Source organism: Nipponia nippon, unplaced genomic scaffold, assembly GCF_047370975.1.
Source record: "Nipponia nippon isolate SJK-2023a ecotype South Korea unplaced genomic scaffold, ASM4737097v1 scaffold_4, whole genome shotgun sequence".
Taxonomy (NCBI): domain Eukaryota; kingdom Metazoa; phylum Chordata; class Aves; order Pelecaniformes; family Threskiornithidae; genus Nipponia; species Nipponia nippon.
Genome location: NW_028262358.1, coordinates 119,742,381 through 119,764,394, shown reverse-complemented (window position 1 = coordinate 119,764,394; position 22,014 = coordinate 119,742,381). Strand labels below are relative to the sequence as shown.

Sequence of the window (22,014 nt, the reverse complement as noted above, 5' to 3'; positions counted from 1 at the left end):
CAGAGTCTTAGTCCACTAGGTTCCCTCTAGACAGGGTACCAAGGACCAGGACTTCAGGATACAGCCAGAGACTTCAAGGTGAAACCCAAAGATTACCTTTTGCACTGGATGGAGGAAATATGAATGAATGTGAAATACATAATTTAATGTGTCGTTCTAAGCTCACTATTTACTCAAAGGCCTGAGAGATGCTCATGCTGGTACCTCCATCATCAAGAGCAAGAGAAGTGCTAGCACAGAAGCAGGGGCAGATCTCGTAGCCATGGGGCAGTGCGAGCATGATGTGGGCAGGTTCCCTCAGGCTTTCCAGACGTGGTCAGAGAAAACCTGAGAAAACCATGCCCCATGCCTTTGCACTGGAAGGGCTTGAACTCCCAACTCTACCACTGTGGGAAGAGGAGCTGAGAGGTACCAGGGTTGCAGAGGGGAGAGGAAGCCTGAATGTGAAAGTAAGAGAGAACTTGGTGAGAAAGGAGCTGTTGGCATGAGCAGTTGGTGAAGAAAGGAACTGGGTTATGTCCTATAGAGGCCATTATCTAGTCAACTCAGTCTGGGAAATCTAAACATTTGGTTGCATTTAGCATAGCTTCAGGGTAGCTGTAAATTGTCTATGTGCCAATAGTCCATGAAGGTCCATATGCCAGCTCAGGGCTGTCAATTCCCTGACTCTGACTCACTCTTCCCAAGTCCTGAAATGCCTTGCACCTCTTGTGAGGAAGGAGGTTCCAGCTCCTGGTGCTGTCCGAGGTCTTAGCTGCACATTTGCTCTTAAAAAAACCCCCTGTTCATTTCCTCTAAAACTAAATGTAAGGGAACAGGCACCTGACAAAATGGTCCTGTAATATGCATTAATACTGAATATCTTTCTATTAAAGAAAGGGAAAATTCTAATATTTAAGAGTAATATATTTTATTGAAGATTTCAGTCTTTGAAAGACATAAGTATTTAGTATAGAATTTCAAGCTCAGTAAAAGGCTGTTATACAAATATGGTCATGGTATATAATCTTGAAAAATATTAACAGTTTTCAGCAACAAGGGAGCTTTATGTGGGAAGAAAACCAATATTGACTTATGGTGTTTATTTGTAGTATAGTAAAGTTGCCTACACCTGAGAAATTCCAGTAATTATACACCTAATGCTAAATTCATACAAAAAAAGGTTAAGCAAATTCTGCAACTTAAAGGGAGATAGAAAAGCTGACCATTATGGGCTAAAAAGAAGAACAAGCATTACATCAAATTAGGGTGCAAATGGACATAAATAACAGTTGGAAAAAATTACCTTCATCTTCCCTACAGTACTTGCTTAATTCAGTCCTTTTTGTATTCTTCCTATAGTGACTCTTGCCTGCTCACAACTGTGTTGTTTGTAATGCTCCAGTCACCCATCTGCCATCCTGTTCCATTGCCCATCACCAGCAAATTATTTATCAACATTTTCATTGCAGTTACAACGAACAGAGATGCCTCAGAGGGATTAGTCTGACCCACTTTAGACATATGCTTTCAGGTATATGAACTAGTTATCTTAGGCTATTCACCAGCTCTGGTAGCTGCTGTCAGATGCATGCAAGGGCCCTCATCCTAAAGTAGCTATCTGTGCTAGATGAATTGCAAGTACCTATTTCTCTCCTTTGACTATAGCCTAGGAGGGAAGGTTTTTGATATCTGATATTTACATGTCCCTTTCCATCTGGTTGTGTGCTTCCATAAACTATTGTCTACAGACATCACAGGGGAAGACTTATTTCATGAAAAGACACTGTTTGTCATTAGACTCTTAAATGCTTATAGTGCCTGTGTTTCTATCGAGCTCATATTTTAGGGCAAAGTTTTTTAAAAGGCATTATTCTTGTAAGAAACAGAGATCAGTTACACTGAACCTTTTTAATGATGTTGAGGAAATGTCTGATTTAACACCTTCTGCCTCCTTTTAGATTAGAATATCTGCTTATCCCAGTCCTCAGGCTGGCAAAGACTTATGGGCATATCTTTATATACATCCTGATGGATCCACTGAAGCCAATGGGATTATTCACAATGTTTACAGCTTGGCAGTTGCATCTTTTTGTGCAGGAGTGGGGACTTGATTTCTTTTCCTGGTGTACATAAGCGTTCCTCACCAGATGCAGCCCAAGGACATGTATAGCGTGATTCTCCACTTCTGCCCCATTCATGTCACTATTCACATTTAATTTAATTAAAAAGCAACAGATGACACCATGGCAAGTTTTACACTAGGCACAAAGCCAGCTTTTGGATTTTTTTATTGGCAAAGCTGAATTTAACTTCATCAAGCAATTCCTTTCTTATCCATAATAGAGGCATATCCAGCACTTCTCCAGAGTATCACTTAAAAGAAATAATGAATTACATTAAATGAAAAGTTTCATTTTTTCTTTTAAAAATGAGCTTTAACACCATAAAATACTGTATTCTCATTCTGAGTCAAATATCTTCTTGTTATTTTTCCAGAAAAAGTGCTTAGCAAGGCTTTGTTCTTGCCTGAGTGTGGTATGACTGTAACAAATCACTAAAATGTCCCTGAGATGTCTCACATCAGGGAAATTGAAACCCTGAAAAATATATGTGCTTGGCACGGTCTTTCTACATATTGTGAAATTGCTACTATAATTGCAGGATTTAGTATGTTATGGGAAAAAGGCCTTTGCTTTTAAGGCCTCTCTTTCTGCAAAGCTCGTATTTAACTTGAAGCACAGAGATAAGTGCACCCTTATTTAGCTCAGTACTTAAACACATGCTTAAATGTAAAGATGTCCCAGTCCATGAGACTTAAGAATTTGATTAAACTAAATCATTTACTTGAGTGCTTTGCCAGATTAAGATCTTCAGAAGTAAAATACCAGTATGAATATAGGCTGCATTGGTGTCTAAAGATATAATTTTGCTAGTAAACCAAGCAATGTCAGGAGTTGCTCTGTGGCCCTGAAGGAGGCCGGCATGGTATGTTGATGTCCATACTATTAAACTCTCCTGTAGTCTAAAAAAACAGGTAACTGTAAACAAGCTCTCTGGTGGGAATGGTCCCTGGGCCATGCCAGCACCCGGACTGTGCCTAGGAATTGCTGGTTTTCTGGACCAAAGCTGTGCCAGAGACTTCCCTATATATTTTGAAGATTAATTCCAGCACCTGTATCATGCCATAACCTGGAATCACCTCTGAAGGTAACTGCCTCAGTCTTAAGAGGTTGCACCCTAAGTTCTGTGCTTCAACTGGCTTTATCATGCCCAGGACTTAGAGCAGGTTTCATGGTGCTGTTCAGTAGCAGTTTGTTTTTCTACACATGGCTCTCTGAGGTAGTGAGAAGAGAACAAGTTCTTGTTCAGGGCTAGATACTGTCACTGTTTAGGCTTTCACAGCTAGACAAGCCCTCTCTGAAGTTCCCACACAGGTACAATAATTGCAGCTAGGCTGACACCTTGGTCACTCTTTGCTTTTCCACCTCATGGTGGAAAGCTGATCTAGCCACAGAACTGAGTTTTGCACTACCTCTTCTTTTTCTGTAGAGGCAAAATCACACATCCCACAAATCCTACATATTTAGTATTTGAGTGTACATGTTGGGAATGAGGTTCTATGTCTGAATAGGTACATACTAACACTTCTGCTGGGCCAGATGATGTAAAATCTCTCTTGACATGGAGTTGAAACCAATGGGATTTCCTCCAAGAGAAAGTCTGCTTCTGGCAGACAGGATGTTTTCATAGGTCAGGAATTATCTTCAGTGTGATAAGTGTGAAAAAAGTTCAGTCCTTATTGATGAGAGGAAATAAGATCAGAGAAGTATCACGCCAGAATTGCAAGAGAAATAGAAAAAAAAAATATTTTGGACCACTTTTTTCATGGAGACTTTTACTCTCTATTCAATTGACATTCCTATTCAAATTCCCATCTAAAAATTTATATCCATGACTGAATCTGAAATAATTCATGTCTTATTCTCAAGTGTCTTATTGAAACAAAAGCGATGCTCTTTGTCCTTTACAGAGGAACTCAGTACAACATCCAATATACAGCTGGGCAACTGAGAAGCAGTTTTACAGCAGAGGGCTGCCACACTGCTTTACCCAGGGATATATCCTTTCTCCAGCAGAAGCTGTGCTAATCTCTTCATAATTTTAATACATAAGCAGGGTAGACTCTGATGTGTGCTCAGGAGAACTATACAGCTGATATTGCCGGAATAGTGGCGTTGCAAGTAATGAGGAGACCATTATCAATCTGTGTTAGAAATACTGCCTGGAGTACCCAGCAGGCTGATCCAGAGGGGTTGAAGTTAAACAGGACACTGTTGAGGTACCATTAATTTTTCTCCAGTTAAGGCTGTATCAGCATTTCCAGTAGAATACTTGTTTCCAGAGGCTTGTATAATTCAGCCTGGCAAACGTGCTCTGAACAGAAACTTGGCACAAAATGTTCCAAACAGGGGCAATATTTTCTTTTTTTGAGGGCATGAAGAAATACCCATTTATTTTTGCTTCTGAAATGGAAAAACAGTGAAAAACTAGGCATTTCTATGATAAAAGCACGCTGAAAAAAAGAAATCCCTACAGTAAAAAGAACTAGAAAGAGTAGAAGTTTATGAGATAAAATGTACAGAAAAATGGAAATTTAGGCCTAATTATTTTCTGAATTTTCTTACAGACACTTTTCTGTCTGAAGAAAGTTTTTAGCTATTTGGGTGCTGTTATAAATTAGCTAGTTCTGTACCAGTGTCTGCACTTTGATGCATCTAAGCATCTTCCATTTATTTCAACAGGGTTATGCTGTCAGAGTTTTCAAAAATAAATAGGAAAATTTTGAAGAGGTTGAGAGCACACACAGAAGATTAAAGTACAAAATAAGTTGAGCTGCAAAGGAAAGATAGCCTCAGGGAGTGGGAAAGAGAAACTTTATTTTCTTTAATGAGGAAGCAGGGAGAAAATTAGAATAGTGTTGTGGGCACATTGGTACATCAGTGAGGAAACAAAGAAAACAAGGAAAGATGAAGATCAGAACTGCTTCACATTTACTTGTTTTCAGCAGGATTTTGATTTTGATTGCTTGTCTGGGCAAGAAGGCCAGATCCTTGTGTTTGGCCTGAAAACCCACAACCCACCTCAACCTTGTGGTTAAGCAATGACATTTCACACCTCTATGGGTACGATGAGCATCCGAGTTTCACATCGGATCCTTTGTTTTTAAGCCATGAAGGAGGTAGAGACAGTTGGGGAAAAGAACACTTTGAGGATTAAAAGGAAAAGCTTCCAGAAAACTTTCTTCTACCTGAATGACATGTCAGAAGAAGCAGTTGCACCTCCCCAGTGTTGGGCAGGTGAGGTGATGTGTGGGGCTCTGTAGTGAGAAATGGGGATCTCTCAAAGAACACCTCTAAAAAAGCCCCTGAAGTCTTCTTGGTCAAAGGTGTATGCCTGTGAGCTGCTGTGATCACATATTCCTGATTACTCCTGGGGAAATTATGAATGCCGGCACTCAGTGCCAAGTAGTTACCTCTGCATATCTCCAGGAGATTGTGGTGTTGCTGCTCGTAAGAAGGCAGAGAGCAAGCTGTGCTTGCAGCGTAGTGTGCACCTTTCAGCTCTCATTCACAGCTTCGTCAGGTAAGGAAGCAGCTCTGAATCTCCTCCCCAAGTGCGTGTGAAACCCAAGATGGGATCCCTTCCTTGCTGTACATCGAAAACAGGTCATGGAGAGGCCCATGCTAAGGTGGGAGAACCTGCACTCACTTACTGTGTGATTGCTTTATGCAAGACTACGGTGAAAAGAAGCGTTTTAGGTGATGAATGAGCTTCTTTCCATATTCAGTTTCCTTCCCTGTTCAAATGCCTTCTTATTAGTGTAAGATGGTATGGAAGAAGAATCAAAGTTTTGACTGTCTATAATTGCATTACACTACCCTCCAAACAACGTTTCACTTGGTTTTCACTTCACCTTAATCTTCTGAGATAGCCTTAACATAAATTTTTATTTACATCCTTGTTGGAGGATACACTGCCTCTTTGTGAAGTATCCCTTTTCTCCAACACTACATATCTCTTGCTCACTAACTGCCTAACTTTGCTTCCTTTCAGTGTTTCCTAGGACATCAAATGAGAGCTCGAGGTACTCAAAAACCTAGTGTTGCAATGAAAAAGAACTTATTAAAGTTTATAATTACAGAAAAATTAATCAAAGAGACTTAGCATGGTACTTGCATAAAGACAATAAGCCAAGTTCTTGTCATAGTGAAATATGGAATAACTCCATTGAAATAAATCTTAATTATGCTAGAGTCACTACTCATTGTGACTTAATTAAGAGTAGAGCAGTGAGAGCCTTTTGGGAAAAAAGAACACTGATTACACAACTACTTTACTTCATATTTTTTCCTTCCCCCTGGTTCTCTTCCTTCTCACTGGAGAAAATTTCAAAACTAGAGTTGTTCAAATGAACTCAAATAGATATTAGTGTGTGGCAGGTTACATCCTAAATAGGAACTGTCTGAAGTAAAAGGATGAGAACGATAACCCTGAAGATAATCTGTTTAAATTATACATGCAAGGTGCCATGCATCCATACCTATCTTGGCCATAAAAAATATGTTGCTTTGTTAGGTAATAAATTTATGAAACATCAAGTACTGGACTACAGAGGTGAAGACTTAACTCTAATAAAAAAGACAGAAGAGTAGATTAATTAAGGTTAAAATATCTCGCATGGGAAAGTGTAAAGAAAAAATTACAGAAAGAAAATATATCTTCACTGCAGCCTCCTGAATGCATCATGCAACAATGGCTATAGAGTATAGACAGATATATTGTTCAACAAGCATATCAACAGTGTAAGAAAGAGGTTCATTTATCATGATTTCACTTCTTACCAGACAGAAAGCATGCAAAGCTAGATATATCATGGCAATAAATCTGTTGACTTCAACAGAGTTATCTCAACAATGAATTCAAACCAATATACTTTGAGGGAATGAAACCAAACCAAGTAGGGAATGCACACAGGGTTCTTTGCAGCTTATGTAGACCATATATGAAACCAGACATTAAAGGAACATATGCAATATCCCAGGGGACTTATGGTAACTGGGAAAAAAGTGTATAATGAAGATCTAATATGCAGCATGTATCAGAGTGTCAAATTGCTTTGCATGGTCTGTGTCCTTTCTTCACAGGTACTTATGTAGCTCCAGTTGAGCTGAACGGGTGCTGCAGAAAGGGGTGGAATTTATTGAAAAGGACTGAAAGCAAAATAAGAAAAAAAGGAGAAGGAATTAAAAAAATATGGACCCCTCATGCCCAAATGATTTCAGTGTGAACTGAATTATAGAAGAAAATAATCTTTTTTTTAGCTTGAGATGAAAGTTTTTCTGCAGACTGACATATCTGCAGGAGTAACAGTTGCAACGGCCTTTCTTGGTGGCTGTAGAAAATGCTTGATAAATAAAGTAATAAAATTACATCCATGGAAGATCTGGTTTGTTTTCTGCTCCACTCCCACACTGAAGTAGAAATAAAAAACTTCTAGTCCCAGAGTGTAATCTGTATGTTTTGTGTCTGGTATATACAAGTGCTACTGAGCATGCATGATATTGAGAGAGAAGTTGGTTTGACATCTCATCAAACTCTAGCTCATTTGTGTGATCCCACCTTCAATATTGACATCTTCTGATTTCTTAGCTCACCATTCTTTGCTAGGGGAATTCCAGTGGCAATTTTTAAATTATCTGTTCTGCATAAAAGCCTTATAAGCCAAACATAAAATTTGAGCTGAGCTACTCCTGGGATTTACACCTAAAATAGAAGCTTGGGAAGCAAGATTTTAAAGTTTTCTCATTTTCTATTTCATTTGATATTTGTTCATTTTAAGTGGGGTCAATCTCACCAAATCTGGATGAATCTGCATTGCCGATGTCTGTGTCTGAACTAATAACGCTGATCTTCCTTCATCACCAATGGTCAGAAATATGCATTTTTAAAGGCTTGATTCATTTAGTCCTAATGCACAGCTGTAAAATGGGTCAGAAGTGTCTGTCCCTCTCCTATGGCCATAAAGGGAGCTCAGATATAAATATCTACATTGTCAACATCCAAAGTTAGATGAGATGAATCCTGGCTTTGATGACTTTGGAAAATGCTACTTTCTTCAATACAATGCATGACAGAGACCCTGGGATACATCTGGGAAGAACAAGAGAAGACCAGCAGCTTCCCCTGTGACACCTCCAGAATTGATACCCAAGGGTCACAGTTGTGCTGCAACAATCCAGGTTTTGTATGGACAGCGGAGGAAATGTAAGAAGGTATGACATTCAAAACCGACTGTTCTAAAAAGGATGGATATTGCACAATGTCTTCAAGATGCAAATCAAGGTCAGTAAATACTTCCCAACTAGAGACGCATCTGAGCTGTAACCCAACATTAAAACATCCCCTCCTCCTAAATCTTACTAAACTATTTATATGTCAGTTTTGTATCTGGCCCTTGAATATCTTGGATCAAACCAGTAACCCTGATCTAGCTACACCTGAAGTTTAGATCTAGATTCAAACTTTGGAAGCTTTACCTATCTAGAAAGTTTATCTTTCTCTAAAACCTGTTGCACACAAAAGGTCCCTTGAACAATCAAGAGCTTTGACCGCTCCTAAAACACAGAGGTCATATTTGGCAAATGATAATGGCAAAGTACAGAAAATATAAAGAGGCAAAACTGCATTCCTTGGAAACAGAAGCAGCTAATGAACATTAGAACTAGCGTTTAAATGGCTTTTTGTGCTGCAGGTGAATTTCCTCTGGCTCTCCCTAACCATGAAACAATAGGAAGAGGGGAGAGATGTCACAGAACAAAGAATCAACATCTTGCAGAGAGCTTTTAAGTGAAACATATGTACACACCCTCATCAGCAAACTCTGCAGGTTTGAGACTGAGTTAACCAGCCACAAATAGACATGTATACACATTTTGGAAGGCAAACAGCTTCCAGACATCTTTTAAAGGTACCCACAAGTAATACTAAGTAATAACATAAATACTCCATATAGTGATATCTTTACATAGTGTCCTCATGGATACTATATATTCAGGAAGACATTGCTCATGTAGGTGATTCTATACCATACTCCAGAGAGTAGAAAGCAAGCCCTTTTAAAATACTGAAAGGGGAGATGGACATGGCAAGCTCCAGCACAGAACTGGGCCAAGAGCAAACTGAAATGGCTAGATCTGTTTTCATCCCTTCTTTTGGGCTACTAAGCCGTGTAGTTTACAAAACAGAGAAAGTCATTCACAGTTCTTTACAGTACGATTTCTAGCATCACATAGTAACTGCAGATTTACTGCACTCTCCCATGAAATTTCAACTGCCATAACAAAGCTTTATGTTGCAGACCATCAACACTCAAATATTTAGGAGTAATAATAATAAAGACATTTTGCCCTCCCCTCCCCTTCCCACAGGGGACTGATCTGTCTTTTTACAACTAGGGGATGATTCAGCCCCGTGCAAACTGTAACAACATCTTTTTTTATGTGTGTGGCAAGTATTTGACTGACATTTTGCTTAAAGAAGGGGAAAATCCCACTTCCTGCAGCATATTGCAGGGACCAGCAAATATATCCCTTCGTCCGTTGGACCAAATATATAATGATAATACTGTGCGGGTGCTCCAGCGCTGACTCAGCTGTTACATGATCACATTATGCCTGTGATATGCGATCCATCATTACGTTTAAAGTGCCTGCTTGATTAATATTCAGTATTTAATGTCAACACTGATAAATTAAATTCCAAAAGTGTTACACTGCAGGAACTGCAAATACTGCTGCAGTGGCCTGGGTTAGATTCATGAGATCTGTTAGTTCAAGGGGAATTTCACAATTCAGAAATACCAAAATGGGTGTATGGTATTAGTTACCAGTTGTGACCTCTTGAAATAAAGATTATGTGTCACATTTAAAGAAACTAAATGTTAGATTTCCAAATTGCTATGATTATTTCTTCTCTTATATAAACAATACCTCTATCCCTTAGCAGTATAGCTTTGCCATCCATATTCACAATAACACTCTAATTGTGGTGTTACAGATATACATGGTATAGTAGAATTGGGAAGTACTTTGGCTTAGATTGTTTTAAACATTTACTTCCCAAGTGCATAGGTTTCATCTTAACCAACTTGCTTAAGAAAATAAGAAAAAAATACCATGGCATTTTTTTATCTCTCTTGGTCTTCTTCCCTTTTCTCATTTGAAATGTTGTTGTTTTTTTCTTTTCCATGGACAATTTTATCAAACATATCTGCCTTTTTCCCTACTGTTTACTTAACAGTAACTCTTTTTTTCACCTTTGCTTCAGTCCTACCTACGACAGACTAAGCAATTCCCATTACAGCTACAGTTTGAGATTCAGAAACACTTAATGGCTAACAGACTCTTCCCTGGTGGAGAATGAGAATTCAAAGGAAACATCTGAGATTATTTTTACTTTCATTATTTTTGTTTAAAAAAGTTTGCACCTTGATGTGTCATGAATACCCCTTCCTGATCTTCCTTTGCCTTGTCAGACCTGGCCAGCACAAGCAGCTGAGATCTTTGCTCTATTTTCCCTGCATCTCTGTGCAACGCTTTTTTTAAAAAGAGAATATACTATTATTTTTTCTAAGCCTTTCAGACTGCTGTAACATGATCAGGATTCTCCTGAATCTCTATGCATTCGATCTCTTCTCGTTCCTTCCTTTTGGCCCGTTTCTTTTTCTTGTGGTGCTTTTTGGAAGGTGGGAAAAAGGTTAGAAAGACGGGCAAAATAACAAAACAGTGCAGAAGTGTGCAACTGCCGGCAAGCAGCAAGCATTTGAACAGTGTGAAGGTCAAGTTTGAAGGCACAAAGAGAAGGGGGACCAACCCAATAAGAAAAGAAGAAACGTTCTGCAAAATGGCTGTCCCATGCTCTTGGAGGGAGTTCTTTATACACTGAGTTCGGGTGTGCTCAGTAGCTAGTACAAATGTATAAAGCAGGGGTGCACAGTGATCTATGGCAAAATTCAAAGTGTAGATAAGGCACAGTATAGAAATGCAATCCATGTCTACATTCCATAAGGTCATCAAGCCAAGGACACCCAGCTCTATCGAGGTGACACTGAGAATTAACCAGAAATTTCCCAGAGGATGGATAACCAGGAAAAAGGTCAGTATTAACACCAGCAGGATGCCAAAACCAGAAATCAGGACAGGCATAGTTACTGATAAACCATAGTGGTCCATGAAAACAAAGGTAGGATTGAACACAATGAACTTGATGCTCTGTATAAGAGAGAGTGGCCTCAGCTTCTCCAACAATTCTACCGCCTCCCTCTGTGTGTTTTCACTAGTCCTGGCCACCAGGTACAAACGAGAAGCAATTATGTTGTTTTCATCTCCAGCTTTGGAGAAAATGATGTCATTTTTGAAGTGCTGGAATTCTGGCTTTTTTAAAAAGGAGCTCTGGAGGATGCTGATAAAGTCACTTTTGTTGGTTGCACTGATGTTACCCACTCTAAGGTACTGGTAATACTGTTCAATCCAGGACACTGTATTGAACCCTTGGCTTAGTGTTTTTAGGTCTTCTTGCACAGTGCCATTCCAGTACTCCAGAGGTTCATAAATGTAGAAACCTATCACTGGGCTGTAGTTGCTGAAATACTTTTGCTGTATGAGGGCATAGGAGACACTTGGAGACTCACTGGCAAGAAGATTGATAATGTTGGCTCCATCATTAATCTGTAAGCACCCCATAAAGGAGAAAGAGGCATAGATGAGATACAGTATCACCACAAATGGCTTGACATAGATATTGGTAATCCACTCATTGTAATGCTCTCGGAGGAAATGCTGGATAAAGTGATGCTGGTATGGGTTGGTCTCATGATGAGAAGTATTGTGATGGCCATCGTTCATCATGGTCTGGAACCACACAGGTTTCCGGTCCAGGTATTCTGCTGAAGGAATTTTACAGCAGAAGATGCTGTGATAACGGTTCTGCTCCAACTGGCCAGCAAAGACCAGGCAGGAACCAAAGAATGAGAAGATATAGAAGTAGTTCAACAGGATGGAGACACACATGTTCTGGCAAAAGACTTTTACAGCTTCAATGTTGGTGAAAGGGCTTGCACCCATGCCGAAGGCTATGAAATACAAGGAGCTTGTCATTGTATAGGAGACCATGACATCTGAGTAGGCATCTGCTACTCTGTCCTTGAATGGCAGATTCTCTCTGGTTCGACGCCATCCTGAAAGAAGTTCAAACACTCCTTTGGTTCCATGACCTGAAATGAGAAAACAAAGTATATACATGTCCATATATAAAGGGAGGCCCATCATCCTCCAGGCTTTTCATCCTCCAGCAGGCAAAAAATTTTCTCAGCTAAGGTTCGTTATGATTTTGTCACCAGTTAAACACACAGAAAATTGTGAAGTATCTGTCTAAAGCTAGGTACCAGAATTCATATGCAGGTGCTTAAATCAACAGCCTGATATTCTGAGACTCTCCATGCTCAGAAATGAAATGATGAAATACCCTTTAAAAGACACTCATTGATTTTAATAGACATTGAATATAGTTCCCAAGTGGACTGCCTATACAGGACAAAGGAGAACATTAAGTTTAATTCAAGTCTGGGGTTCATTCTTGAAATTCCTTGTGGCATCCTACTACATCCTTCAATGTTTAAGGGATTCAGTTTGAAACACTTACAAATGCAAGTAACAACATTTTCTTCCACAGAGTATAAATTAAAGACATTATTTGAGAAATGAGGAGGTGTGACCAAGAAAGCGATAGCTTGGTTCTTCATGCTGGACAAAGGAAAAAATATACTGCCATTAAGTACAAATAACCAGAATAATTTGTATGATTGTTCTTTACCTACTGAGTGAAGTTGAAACTTCTCAGTGATAGTAGAAGTTTCCACACTATACGAAAGTTGATGTGCTGGTGGTAATAATGGAGAGTACAGTATTGGCTATATCACTGGTCCACATCCATTGCCTGGAAAACTTATGGTTTGTTTTCATTATTATGTCTGTCTCTCTTTTTCTCTCTCAGCTATCCAGGGCTCCTCCTGCAGAGAAGGAATTCCCTTAGCTCACATGAGATGACACTCAGAAAAGAGCCAGGCAAGATCAGTGCTCCATGACAGGTTCTTACTTTGTATTCCATGCTGAGAAGTATTTTAGGGTATGATTTTTTAATAAATTAAAGCTTAATACAGACTTACTTTCATTTTGCTCATCCCAGTCACAGTCCAGGAAGCTATTAAACTTTGGGACAGAATGGTAAAGTTGAAGCTAATCTTACTAGAAAAGGTTTAACTAGTAAAAGTTATTCATTATGTATACATATTCATATAATTTATATGTTTAAAATATATAAAACACACAAACACACATATTCTTTTATTTCCCATTAGAGAATTTCAATTTGGGGAAAATATAAAAACTAACATTAAAAAATACAGCCAAAAGGGTTTGGCTTTCAAATAAAAAGTTTGGTCAAAAATTAAAAACATGCATTTGGGTTTGGATGAGAAAGTGGAAGTTCTCTGCACTTTGGATCAAGCCCTGACAAAATTCTGGACAATGTAAGGAAACACACTACTGAGCAGAGAAAGAAGTAGAAGCGGATTGCAGATGATCCTAGCTCTGTTTGTGTGCCTTCGCTCTCTGCAGTAGAAGAATTGAGCACAACAAAACACGCACAAAGGTAATTTTCTTGTAACAAAACCAGAAATATGACAACAGGAGATTTGCAAATCATGAAGTGTGTAATAGTGAACAAAAACTCTGTTGAGTTTGTCTTTTGATTTAAATTGTTTGGATTCATACAGCTGCTTATGTTGCCCAAAGAAGACTCCTGACAGCCATTCTAGACAGGGAAAATTACAGCATAAACTGTCAAGTTCTGTGAATGTTACCTGTTTTACTGCAAATCAGTGTCCCTAGTGAAAGATAAACATACAGTATAACAGAACTCTTACAGTTAGAAAAAAGCTTGTGTGGAAATGATGCTCTCTTATGAATCAGCATCTTGGTACAGGAGGGACCTTGAATTCCCTGGTAAGTTTAGAGTGAGCCTGTTCAAATTCTCAAGGCACGGCTGTCTTGCACACTGTCACTTTTGGACCATCAAACAGAAACAATTGGCTCCTTGGGCTGAGTAAAGCTACAGAATCCAGTGATTTGGATGCAATTTTATATTATGCTTAAAGCAAGCGTGTAAGTACCCTGCAGGGTGTGGACCAGGCTGGCTGGTCACCACTTCCAGTGCCCATGTCCTGGCATGGTTTCATTTAACAGTATAGGAGCTGTATTTCATTCTCTTTTGGGGACAATAGAGCACAATGATCTCCCTCAGATGTCTGTGTTCACACCCTCTCCATCTACCGATTCGTTTTGGATGGTTCTTTTCCAGACATTTCTGACAAAGTCCCGTTAATATATGACTTTACCACTTAAAACTTGTTCATACCCCATATGTCCATAACACCTGTCTTTCTGAGCCAGTTCCTGACCTCATTCTTGCCCCTTCTCTTCCAGCTTTAGGCACTCTTCTTCTTTCTTACTCTCTCTTTTTGTTTTCTTCTCTTATGAAGAAGGCTGAGGGGGATGACTAATAGCACAGGATTTCTGCTCCTGTTGCTGGTGTCATTCCTCCCATCTCCCCATCCCATCAAGACTCTTGCACTGAGGGCAGAGTGATCTTACTGAATGGAGATGCTGGTTTTTAGCTCAGTTTCCTCTCTTCCCCCCACTGCCCCAGGTACCCTGCTGTGATCTAAGACTAAGGGAATCCTTGGTCTACAGACTGCACATTGGAAACACTAATTTAGGGTCTAGCTGAGACTTTGAGAACATCTGTCCTCTCTAACTGTTCTCTTCTCCCTTTAACAACACAATGGTAGCCACGTTGGGTCGAACCAAGGGTTGTTCTACCTCTGTCTAGTTGACCTGACAAAGTGCAGGGACAGATTTTCAAGAAAAGGATGTTGGAAACATATAGATTAATTCTTTTCTATTTCAGCCTCTGAGTTTTTTGCATTCAGCCAAAAGGCCTGCCAAAACTGGAGGCTGTATTTGCAACATCATGTTTGGAGGCATTGAGGGACCTTTATTCATCTGTCTAAACCATTTCTAAATGAACTCATGCTTTTGGCCACCACAGCCTCCTGCTACCAGGACCTTTATAATTCCGTTACTTACCGAATGAAGGAAGGACTGGCTCTTTTTTTGTTTCAAACTCTCAGCCAGTATAACTCTACGGCTGAACTAAGCAAAATGTAAACCTGTTGGTCCATGAGTGGCATCTTTAATAAAACTTGTTCTATGCATGCATCCTTTGTTCCTGGGATCTCCCATTTGAACAGTCTCAGCATCCCTCACCCTTCCGACACCTCTCCTTGACCACATGTCCACAGCTCCTAGCTGGCTGTCCAAGATGCATAGGCTAATTTGCCATCTGGATGTTACAAATAAAACATAGAATAACTGAGTTCTGTCTTCTGCCTCCTCTGTGAGGTACTAATCTGGGATTTTTCCCCTTTCTAGGCATCAATTGTCACAAAGCTTCTAGGGCCACAGTAGTCTCTGAGATGTCTATCCTTCTTCTAGAGGTGACCGAAATTGGCCCATTATTTGCAGGCTGTTGTTATACTTGCAAATGTATGGAGAGAATAACTGTGGGAAGCTCTTGTTAAGAATCATGGCTAAAAGTGATTGGCAAAATCAAATAAAAAATAAAAGATTTTGAAAGTGTTAAAACAGATACTGTGGATCATTGTAATGTTTTTAAATTGGAAATTTAGCAAAAGCAGTCCTTTTGAAGAAATGGTTTAAGCTATGATGGACTGGCACTTTCCAAAGAAGCCTTAGGTGAAGCAATGGTCTACCAGCTCTATCAACAATTTACAGTAATATTGACTTTTTTTTCATATGATTATTATTACACAAATGTAAAATTTCAATTTACCCCCCTTTTGCAGATAACTTCAGCTCTATCACACAAATACAGGAACTGGGAATACAGTGCAGTAATTCCCTTGCTGCCACAAGAAGAAATCTTTCCCTGACTGGTTTTCCTACATCATTACTCTTATACCAAGTTTTCCAGTCAGCCTCTGTTGTTCTCCCCAGATAAGCAGGTCTATTCCCCTTTCCCACCAAGGATACAAATCCATTTTTTTCTGAATTGGACAGAAACCAATATTTTCTTGACATTTCTGATGATTCAGACACCACAGTCACTCTGTAAAATTCTGTTCCTTCAGCTTCATGGCTAATGTCACTGACAACTTTGACAGTGGAGTTAAGTTCACTGAGCAATTCTAGGAAGGTTCACAGGGTCTTTGGCTCTGGGTCAAAACTGCCAAGTTTCTCTAGTATTAACATGACATGAACTAAGTGCAGCAATTTTTTATTTGCCAGACAAGCAATGGCCTATGACTACTTAAGAAGAAAGGAGATGAGAAATTTACATTCCATTACTTATGAGGTTAGGAGAGCAAATAAGGGTGGCTGCAAAGAAGGTGGAAATATATAATGGTTTTTCTGCCTCAACTTTCAAAACAAAAGGTTAATTATGAGAAGATATTTAAAATAAATTTGAAAAGAATAGATAAAAACATGAAGAGTGAAATAACAGACTAAAGACCACTTGATTCAGTTAAATTTATCCAAGCTGGAAGAACCTGGAGAAATTAATGAATTAAAAGCTGAGCCAAAGCAATCTAAACTATTAGCAGTCACCTTAGAGAATGAATGTAGATGGGATCGTCCAAGAAGAACAAAGGACAAACATAGTATCTATCTTCAAAAAGGAGAAAAAAGATGACCTACAGAACTTAATGTCCATCAGCTTAGTTCCTATCTCAGAAGGTAATAGAATAAGCAATTGCAAACCAATTTACCATCACCAAGAGGATAGGAAAGTGATAAGAAAAAAATTATATAGATTGATCAAAAACAAATAATCTCAAGTCAACCTAATTTCTTGCTTTGAAAAATAACTAGCCTAACAAAGGGATAAAACCTGGTTCACTAAAGATAAGCCTGGGGGCAGCATGCCAATGTTTGAGGGACAGTGTGCTAGCAAGGTCCTTTGGTCTGCCATCTCAGTGGAGGCAGGGGATGGAGATCCATGCATTGGTTTTGCATAGCAAGGTTTTGGTAGGGGGGGGGGACTACAGGGGTGGCTTCTGTGAGAAGCTGCTGGAAGCTTCCCTTCTTCCCAACAGAGCCAATGCCAGCCAGCTTCAAGACAGACCTACTGCTGGCCAAGGCCAAGCCCATCAGCAATGGTGGTAGCACCTCTGGGATAACATATATAAGAAGGGGGAGAAAAAAAACCCAACTGTAAAACAGCAACTGCAGCCGGACAGAGGAATGAGAATATGTGAGAGGATCAACCCTGCAGACACCAAGGTCGGTGCAGAAGGAGGGGGAAGAGGTGCTCCAGGTGCCAGAGCGGAGATTCCCCCTGCAGCCCATGAGGAAGACCACGGTGAGGCAGGCTGTCCCCCCTGCAGGACCCCATGCCTGAGCAGGTGGATGCACAAAGGAGGCTGTGACCCCATGGGAAGCCTGTGCTGGAGCAGGCTCCTGGCAGGACTTGTGGCTCCATGGAGAGAGCAGTCCAGGCTGGAACAGGTTTGCTGGCAGGACTTGTGACCCCACGGGGGACCCACACTGGAGCAGTCTGTTCCTGAAGGACTGCACCCTGTGGAAGGGACCCATGCTGGAACAGTTTGTGAAGAATTGCAGCCCGTGGGAAGGACTCACGTTGGAGAAGTTTGTGGAGGACTGTCTGCCGTGGGAGGGACCCCACGCTGGAGCAGGGGAAGAGTGTGAGGAGTTCTCCCCCTGCGGAGGAAGGAGCAGCAGAGACAATGTGTGATGAACTGACCGCAACCCCCATTCTCTGTTCCCCTGTGCCACCGGGAAGGAGGAAGTAGAGAACTTGGGAGTAAAGTTAAGCTCGGGAAGAAGGGAGGGATGGGGGAAAGGTGTTTTAAGATGTAATTTTTATTTCTCATTACCTTACTCTGATTTGATTGGTAAAATCAGAGCCTTTTGTTATATTTTCTCTCCTGTCCAGCTGAGGAGGGGAGTGATAGAGCAGCTTTGGTGGGCACCTGGTGTCCAGCCAGGGTCAACCCACCACGGTTTTTCATGTGTTAGAAACCACGGAAATGCCTGAGTATTGTTACGTAGGAATTAGGGCTTCTCCCCTTAAAAAGGTGGCAGGATTGATAGCCCAACTGAAGTGCATCTACACCAATGCATGCAGCATGGGCAACAAACAGGAGTAGCTGTAGGTCTTTGTGCAGCAGAAAAACTATGATATAGTTGCCATCAGAGAAACATGGTGGGATGACTCACACAACTGGAGTGCTGCAATGGATGGCTATAAACTCTTCAGAAAGGCTAGGCAAGGAAGGAGAGGCGGTGGGGTATCCCTGTGTGTTAGGGAGTGTTTTGATTGTCTAGAGCTTAATGATGGTGACGATAGGGTTGAGTGTTTATGAGTAAGAATCAGGGGGAAGGCCAACAAGGCAGATATCATGGTGGAAATCTGTTATAGACCACTCAACCAAGATGAAGAGGCACACAAAATGTTCTGTAATCAGCTGGGAGAAGTCTCACAATCACCAGCCCTTGTTCTCATGGGGGACTTCAACTTACCAGATGTCTGCTGGAAATACAGTACAGCAGAGTGGAAACAGTCTAGGAGGTTCCTGGAATGTGTGGAAGATAAATTCCTGATGCAGCTGGTAAGGTAGCCAACTAGGGAAGGCACCCTGCTGGACCTGCTATTTGTGAACACAGGACTGGTTGTTGATGTGACGGTTGGAGGCTGTCTTGGGCATAGCAGTCATGAAATGATAGAGTTTTTGATTCCTGGAGAAATAAGGATGGGGGTCAGCAGAACTGCTACCTTGGACTTCTGGAGGGCAGACTGTGGCCTGTTTAGGAGAGTGGTTGACAGAGTCCCCTGGGAGGCAGTGCTGAAGGGCAAAGGAGTCCAGGAAGGCTGGACATTCTTCAAGAAGGAAATCTTAAGGGCACAGGAGCAGGCTGTCCCCATGTGCCAAAAGACAAGCTGGTGGGGAAGAAGACCAGTCTGGCAGAACAGACAGCTTTGGCTGGAACTTGGGAAAAAAAGGAGAGTTTATGACCTTTGGAAGAAGGGGCAGGCAGCTCAGGGGGACTACAAGGATGTCGTGAGGTTATGCAGGGAGAAAATTAGAAGGGATAAAGCCCAAATAGAACTTAAACTGGCTACTGCTGTAAAAGACAACAAAAATATTTCTGTAAATACATTAGCAACAAAAGGAGAGCTAAGGAGAATCTCCATCCTTTATTGGATGTGGGGGGAAACATAGTGACAAAGGCTGAGGAAAAGGCTGAGGTACTTAATGCCTTCTTTGCCTCAGTCTTTTATAGTCAGACCAGTTGTTCTCAGGGTACCCAGCCCCCTGAGCTGGAAGACAGGAATGGGGAGCAGAATGAAGCCCCCATAATCCAAGGGGAAATGGTGAACAACCTGTTACACCACATAGACACACCAAAGTCTATGGGGCTGGATGGGATCTACCCAAGGGTACTGAGAGAGCTGGTGGAAGTGCTCAGCAAGCCACTTTCAATCATCTATCAGCAGTCCTGGCTAACTGGGGAGGTCCCAGTTGACTGGAGGTTAGCAAATGTGACATCCATCTACAAGAAGGGACAGAAGGAGGATCCGGGAAACTACAGGCCTGTCAGGCTGACCTCGGAGTTGGGAAAGGTCATGGAGCAGATCATCCTGAGTGCCATCACGTGGCACGTACAGGACAACCAGAGAATCAGGCCCAGTCAGCATGGCTTTATGAAAGGCAGGTCCTGCTTGACTAACCTGATCTCCTTCTATGACAAGGTGACCCGCTTAGTGGATGAGGGAAAGGCTGTAGATGTTGTCTACCTGGACTTTAGTAAAGCCTTTAACACTGCTTCCCACAGCATTCTCCTGGAGAAACTGGCTGCTCATGGCCTGGACAGGTGTACTCTTCATTGGGTAAAAAACTGGCTGGATGGCCAGGCCCAAAAGTTGTGGTGAATGGAGTTAAATCCAGTTGGCAGTCAGTCACAAGTGGTGTTCCCCAGGGCTCGGTATTGGGGCCAGTTCTGTTTAATATCTTTATCAATGATCTGGATGAGGGAATTGAGTGCACCCTCCGTAAGTTTGCAGACGACACTAAGTTGGGTGGGAGTGTTGATATGCTGGAGCGTAGGAAGGCCCTACAGAGGGACCTGGACAGGCTGGATCGATGGGCCGAGGCCAACTGTATGAGGTTCAATAAGGCTAAGTGCTGGGTCCTGCACTTGGGTCACAACAACCCCATGCAACACTACAGGCCTGGGGAAGAGTGGCTGGAAAGCTGTCCAGAAGGAAAAGACTTGGTCAACAGCCAGCTGAATATGAGCTGGCAGTGTGCTCAGGTGGCCAAGAAGGCCAATGGCATCCTGGCTTTTATCAGAAATACTGCAGCCAGCAGGACTAGGGAGGTGATCATCCCCTTGTACTCGGCACTGGTGAGGCCGCACCTCAAGTACTGTGTTCAGTTTTGGGCCCCTCACTACAAGAAGGACATCGAGGTGCTGGAGCATGTCCAAAGAAGGGCAATGAAGCTGGTGAAGGGTCTAGAACACAAGCCTTATGAGGAGCAGCTCAGGGAACTGGGGTTGTTTAGTTTGGAGAAGTGGGGGCTGAGGGGAGACCTTATTGCTCTGTATAACTACCTGAAAGGAGGTTGTAGCGAGGTGGGGGTCGGTCTCTTCTCCCAAGTAACAAGCGACAGAACAAGAGAAAATGGCCTCAAGATACACCAGGGGAAGTTTAGGTTGGATATTAGGAAAAACTTCTTCACCGAAAGGGTAGTCAGGCACTGGAACAGGCTGCCCAGGGAAGTGGTTGAGTTCCCATCCCTGGAGGTATTGAAAAGATGTGTAGACGTGGTGCTTAGGGACATGGTTTAGTGGTGGACTTGGCAGTGCTAGCTTAACAGTTGGACTTGATGATCTTAAGGGTCTTTTCCAACCTAAAGGATTCTATGATTCTAATGGAAAGAAGGAGAGGGAGACAGGCTGTCTCTCTTAGTAAGGCTTTTAATATCTTTCTACTGGGCTTAGTAATTTTTTCAACACTATTGTACTTAGTATTCTGACAAACAAATTAAGGCAGTACTGTCTAGAGGAAAACATGGTAAATATGTATTCAACTGATTGAAAGTTTGCACATGTAGTGTTTTTTCCAATGATCTATCCATTTTCACAGGGACATTGTAAGTGAGATTGCATCAAAGATCCATCTTGCACCTGGTTCTTTTTTATATTTTCCATTAATGATCTGGACACTTATGGAATTTGTGTGTGAGGTTAAACTGGGGAGGAGTTCAAACCCTCTGTAGAGCAAAACTTTAAACTTGGAGAAGTTGTCAGAAATCAATAAGATGAAATTTAATGAAGATAAATCCAAGGTGCTTTGAGGAAATCAAAAGAAAGAAATGAGTAAGAAGGAATAACAGGTGAAGGAGAAGTGAGACAAAAGATTGTTTAGTGGATATGGGGAACTTCAAATATTCTGTTACAACATATAAAAATCTGAATTAACAGTAATAACATTAAAACTTGGAGGCAATAATTTTGCTTACTCTAGTGTGATGGAGGCATAAACTGGAGCACTGTTTTGAAATGGGGCATGATATTTTCATAGAATCATAGAATCATGGTTTGGGTTGGAAAGGACCTTTAAAGATCATCTAGTTCCAGTCCCTCTGTGGGCAGGGACATTTTTTTTAAATATTTGGAAAAATTGCTCTGAATGCCTTGGGGAATGAAAATAGCAAACAATACCCCGTTTGTGAAATATGAAAAGCACAAAGAAAAGCTGAATGAGTTGGCCTTTTTTCCCCTATAGACCACAATGCCAGTGAGGACT

General features: G+C 41.1%; 1 protein-coding gene across 2 annotated transcripts in view; it reads right to left on the bottom strand.

The window, feature by feature from the left end:
- Nucleotides 1-981: 981 nt before the first annotated feature.
- Nucleotides 982-22,014, bottom strand: part of PTCHD4 (patched domain containing 4) — a 97,811-nt gene continuing 76,778 nt past the window's right edge. For both annotated transcript variants that reach the window (XM_009467324.2, XM_087776831.1), the window contains exon 3: nt 982-12,313. In XM_009467324.2, the coding sequence (XP_009465599.2) occupies nt 10,680-12,313 (1,634 nt within the window). In that variant the 3' untranslated portion in view covers nt 982-10,679. The remainder of the gene's footprint in view (nt 12,314-22,014) is intronic.